Below are 5408 nucleotides of genomic sequence, written 5' to 3'. Positions count from 1 at the left end.
ACTGTATGTAGTTATAATTGCAAGTCTCCTAAGAAAGTGACAGATCCTTCAATTCTAACCTTCCCATCAGAGTCTCCAACTGCTCATCCCATATCCCTCTCTCCCTGTGTCTTCTGCTATTCTCGTCCTTTTTTCTGACTACTTCTGAGGCTTGTCTATAGGGCAAGTATGTGTGCAGCAATCTAGGATGCGAATTTATGGCTCACTAGTTACTCCACAGTAACTCCCCATGTGGAAATTTACTACACACTAAAAGCCTCATGTTTAATGGGGCCCAAAAAGCAGCATGGCAATTAAATCTGCTCTGTGCAATTTTAATGCATAATAAAAGTGTCTATATGGGGAGTTAGTGTGGAGTAGCGAGTGTTCTGTAAATTCACACCCTAGATGTCAATGCACTAACTTTCTTAAAAAAAACCTGAAGATTCCTTAACCTAGTACTTTGTTTACCATCCTGTTAGAGTGATTCTTGTAGTAACTTTGTTTTACCACATTGGATGTCACTGAAGTTATTTCTACACAGCAGCGTTATTTCGGAGTGACTGATGTTATTCCAAAATAACATAGTGTGTGTCTACACATCAAGTCTGTTATTTTGAAATAAATTTGAAATAATGGGCTTTTTACTCTGACTTCTGTAAACCTACAGGGTGTGTCTACACTGGGCCACTTATTCCGGAGAATCAGCCGCTTTTCCGGAATAAGCCGCGAGCTGTCTACACTGGCCCTTGAATTTCCGGAAAAGCAACGATGCTGTACTGTACAAAATCAGCCGCTATTCCGGAAACCGTACGATGCTCCCGCTCGGGCATAAGTCCTTTTTCCGGAAAAGCTTTTCCGGAAAAGGGCCAGTGTAGACAGCTTTTCCGGAAAAGCAGAAGAAACGTAAAAAAGCGGTTTGGACGGCGGGAGACCCCGTAGAAGCCACGGACTTCCGCATTACCCGAAGGCTTAAAGAGCCAGCACGTTACTGGCCGCACGTGGCAGGAGGCCCTCAGAGACCTCCCTTCCCAGCTCTGCGACGTGGCAAGTGTGCTGCCCAGCCACCTCAGCGGAGGCATGGCAGCTCGAGGTGGTCAGCCACCGTCACCCGGGGCAGAGGAGGAAGCCCCCAGGGGCCGGAAGCGCAGGGCCCCATCCTGGACCCCCAGGGAGCTGGAGGCCCTCCTGGACCTGTGGGAGGAGGAGGAGGGTCTCCATGACCTCCAGTCCCGCCGCCGGAATGCTGAGCTGTACACCCGGATGGCCCGGAACCTCGCCCAGCAAGGGCACCCCAGCCGCAACTGCGAGCAGGTCCGCTCGAAGGTTAAGGAGTTGCGGCTGGGGTACGTGCGGGCCACGGAGGGGAGGGGAGCAGGGCCTGATGCCTGCCCCTATTTTGAGCGGCTGAACTCATTTTTGGGCGAGCCAGCCCCGCAAGGCCCAGCTGTCCCCGTTGACACCTGCCAGCACCCCCCGATCATTCGTCCCACCGAACCGGAGGAGGAAGACGACAGCGGCGGCGCTTCGGGAGAGGAGGCCAGCGTTGCCACCCAGCAGGCCCCCTCCAGCAGCTCCTCTGTGGCCGGGGAGGAACCCACTGGTGAGTCTTTGAAGGTTACACTCCCAAAGGGCGGGGGGCGGAGGGCGGGGGGGAGCGAGACCCAAGTGTCCGGAGGGGGGAAGGGGAGAGCATGTCACTCAGGCCACGTGAGCTGCACGCTGCATAGCATGCGGCAGTTAGCAGCACGTGCAACCACGTGCAGCCTGGTGACTGAGCGGCAGGTGGCCGTGGCAGGCAGCTGCGGGCACGGCTGGGACCGTGCTTCTCACACACATTTCAGCGGGATCAGGGGGAAGGGTGGATGCCGGCTGGAACCGGCCAGGGCCCGAGGGACTCAGCCCAGAGCCTGCTGCTCCACCAAGGGGTGCAGCACAGGGAATGGCACACTGTCCCAGGCCTGGCTGTGAGGCACAGCCAGCTGCTCCTGGGATAAGTGCAGCGTCACAGTCCTGTGACCGTGGACCGCCACCGAGCCGCTCACCTGCTCCCAGTGCCTTGGCAGGTTCCCCGAGGGAAGTCCCCACTGCGGCCACACCTGTCCCTGGGCTACCAGGCTTGCGGGAGGGATAGTGGGAGGGAGATGGGCCCCTGAGTTTTGCTGCAAGGATGGGACATCCCCCCACCCAGTCACCCTTTCTGGTTCTGACCAGGAGATATCGCACGCAATGGGATCTGAGAGCCCAGACCGCCACTGACAGGTGTGCTCCCAGGCACTGCGTGGGGATGCATCTCGCTCCCTGTCAAACACCAGTGATTAGCCCTAAGCTTTTCACAGTGTCCACCGGCAGGGAGTTCCACAGGTGAACGCAGCACAAGCACCCTCCTGCCCTGCACGGAGCCAGGATACAGACCGGTGCTTACAATACTGCAGGGAGGACCCTACTCCCAGGGGTGGTCCTTCTTGCCAACATACAACACCCCCCGGGAGCAGGAGGGGAACTGAGTGGGCCCAAGCCACAACTGTGCGGTCACCTGGGGCTCTGGGGTGGAGGGCATGGAAGTGTGGGGACAGTGGATGGCCTGCCTGACTGACCCGTCCTTTCTTCTCTTCCCTGCAGCGGGACCCAGCACCAGACCAGCGACTCCAGCAGCAGCGGCACCCCCAGCTGCCCAAGCCCGGAGGACCAGGCTCCGACACCGGGACCAGCTGCTTCGGCGTCATGTCACCGCGGTGGAGGGGATCCAGACCTCCATTGCGGAGCGTGTGCAGGGGGACCAGGAGTGGCGGCAGGAGGGATGGGCTGCGTTCCTGGAGGAATGCCGCGAGATGCGTGCCACAATGGGCACCCTGACGGCACATTTAATACATGCCATCCACTATGGCATGGCCGGACCGCATGCCCCCGCCATCCCTCCGGGAGCACAGCCCATGCCCCCTCCTATCCCTGCTCCTCTCCCAGCTCCTGCTCCTCTCCCTGCTCCTGCTCCTCTCCCTGCTCCTGCTCCTGCTCCTCTCCCTGCTCCTGCTCCTGCTCCTGCTCATGCTCCTGACCCTGACCCTGCTCATGCTCCTGACCCTGACCCTGCTCATGGTCCTGCTCCTGACCCTGAAGACCGTGCTCCTACTCGTGCTTCTACTCGTGCTCCTACTCGTGCTCCTACTCGTGGGCACCTCAGCGTGCAGGCTGCCCCAACGCGGTCTGCCCAGCGTGGGCAGGTCCGCCCCCAGAGGGGCGCTCGCAGGGGCCACCCGTCCCAGTAACTGCCCCCCCCTCCTTCTCGCAGTTAAAGGTCCCCCCCCCTCCTTCTCGCAGTTAAAGGTCCCCCCCTCCTTCTCGCAGTTAAAGGTCCCCCCCCTCCTTCTCGCAGTTAAAGGTCCCCCCCTCCTTCTCGCAGTTAAAGCTCCCCCCCCCTCCTTCTCGCAGTTAAAGGTCCCCCCCTCCTTCTCGCAGTTAAAGGTCCCCCCCCCTCCTTCTCGCAGTTAAAGGTCCCCCCCCCTCCTTCTCGCAGTTAAAGGTCCCCCCCTCCTTCTCGCAGTTAAAGCTCCCCCCCCCTCCTTCTCGCAGTTAAAGCTCCCCCCCCCTCCTTTGTAAATAAAAAGTTCTGTTTTCATTTCAATCTTGTGTGGTTATTGTGTTCCTCTAGTAACTGTACAGAAATTATGTGAGATGCCAATTAGCCACTTCAATTTAAAGAGGGTTACAACTGTGGACAACAAATTCATGACTCTATCACCGGGGGGGGGGGGGGGGGGGCTTTTTCAGTGGTCATTGGTTCGCGGCGCATAAAGAAATACTTGAGACTTTTCAGTAAAGATGTAAACCAGAAACTATATTTACATAGCAACAAACAAGCAGAAAAAAATGGTTACAATATGCAGTACAGTACACATTCAAAAACATAAGTTAGGCGCAGGGAGGACGATTGTGGTGTTGCTGGCCACCTCGATCCTTTGGTCCTTCCGGGCCTCAGGAGAGGAACAGCCAGGAGATCCCTCGACGGATGACTGTGGTGTTGCTGGCCACCTCGATCCTTTGGTCCTTCCGGGCCTCAGGAGAGGAACAGCCAGGAGATCCCTCGACGGATGACTGTGGTGTTGCTGGCCATGTCAGTCCTTTGGGCCTTCCGGGCCTCAGGAGAGGAACAGCCAGGAGATCCATTGAAGATGGCACTGATGTAAGCCTTCGACACAAGTCCCAAATCCTGTTGGCTGTTCCTCAGGACGGCGATGGTGGCCTAAACCCTAGCCTAACTTAAAAGAAAAACCCTAACTACACCCGACGCACCCGACGAACAGACTCGATGACGGCCGCGATGTGCTGTGACCCGACGCTTTACTATACTATGGGGAGGGGGGAGGTAAGAGGAGGAGGTGGGGAAGGGTAGGAGCTGGGACGGAGTACTCTGGGGTGACCCAAGCGACCCTGCTACGGGGCTTGGGCAAACATGTCCACCAGGGCCTCTCTAATGCGCACCGCCTCCTGGCGCGCCTGGCGGATGGCAGCTGTGTCGGGCTGGTCCAAGGTCTGTGCCTCAGCTGCCACCCATGCAGGGAGGAAGGCCTCCCCACTGCGCTCCACAATATTGTGGAGCACGCAGCACGCGGCCAGCACTTCTGTTGCATTCTGCTCACCCATGTCGAGACGGGTGAGCAAACAACGGAAGCGGGCTTTTAACCGTCCAAACGCCAGCTCCACTGGGTTTCGGGCCCGGTTGAGGCGGTCGTTGAACCGGGCCCGGTTCTGGTCCGGCTGCCCCGTGTAGGGCCGCATGAGCCAGGGCATCAGGGGGTAGGCCGCATCCCCGACGATGCAGATGGGCATCGGCACATTCCCGACAGTCAAGTCCCGCCGGGGGAAGTAGGTGCCCGCCTCCAACCTCTGAAACAGTCCTGAGTTCCGGAGGATGCGGGCGTCGTGTGCCCGGCCGGACCAGCCGCCGTAGATGTCCAGGAAGCGACCCCGGTGATCCACGAGGGCTTGCAGGACGATGGAGCAGTACCCCTTGCGGTTCATGAAATGGCCCGCTCGATGCTCCGGGGCCCGGATGGCGATGTGGGTGGCGTCCAGGGCTCCCCCGCAGTTGGGGAACCCGAGGGCAGCGAAGCCGGCCATGGTCTCATCGACGTCGCGCAGGCGGATGATTCTTGGCAGCAGGACGTCGTTGATGGCGTGGACGACCTGCAGAAGGGTGCAGAGAAACACAAGGGAACACATTACATACAGCCAGGGGTGAGTGTGCGCTCCCTTGGGTCCCCCCCTTGATTCCCTCTGTACACACACACACACACACACACACACACACACACACACACACAGGGCCCCCCTCGCCCCACGCCCCCCCCCCACCAGTGGGCCGGTGCAAGGGAGGGACGGTCGAAACCCCTGAGCGACCCAGCCTGGAGTCTTGGGTGTCCCTGGGCCTG

The 5408-nt window shown here is 58.9% G+C and overlaps 1 protein-coding gene across 1 annotated transcript; it reads left to right on the top strand.

Annotated features, from left to right (window-relative positions):
* Positions 1–980: 980 nt before the first annotated feature.
* LOC142827376 (uncharacterized) lies at positions 981–3302 on the top strand. Its single transcript, XM_075922645.2, has 2 exons — positions 981–1582; positions 2602–3302. The coding sequence occupies exons 1-2, from the start codon at positions 1060–1062 to the stop codon at positions 3243–3245; spliced, it is 1167 nt and encodes a 388-aa protein (XP_075778760.2). The 5' UTR covers positions 981–1059; the 3' UTR covers positions 3246–3302.
* The last annotated feature ends 2106 nt before the right edge of the window (positions 3303–5408 follow it).

The sequence above is a fragment of the Pelodiscus sinensis genome, chromosome 2 (genome assembly GCF_052426305.1).
Source record: "Pelodiscus sinensis isolate ZL-2025 chromosome 2, ASM5242630v1, whole genome shotgun sequence".
Lineage (NCBI taxonomy): Eukaryota > Metazoa > Chordata > Testudines > Trionychidae > Pelodiscus > Pelodiscus sinensis.
Note: the sequence above shows the minus strand (reverse complement) of the source record. Positions and strands in the feature narration are given on the sequence as shown.

Coding starts and splice junctions, on each gene's coding strand:
- LOC142827376 (XM_075922645.2), top strand. CDS start 1,060: ATGGCAGCTCGAGGTGGTCAGCCACCGTCACCCGGGGCAGAGGAGGAA. Junction 1,583..2,601: donor GGCCGGGGAGGAACCCACTG/GTGAGTCTTTGA, acceptor TCTTCCCTGCAG/CGGGACCCAGCACCAGACCA.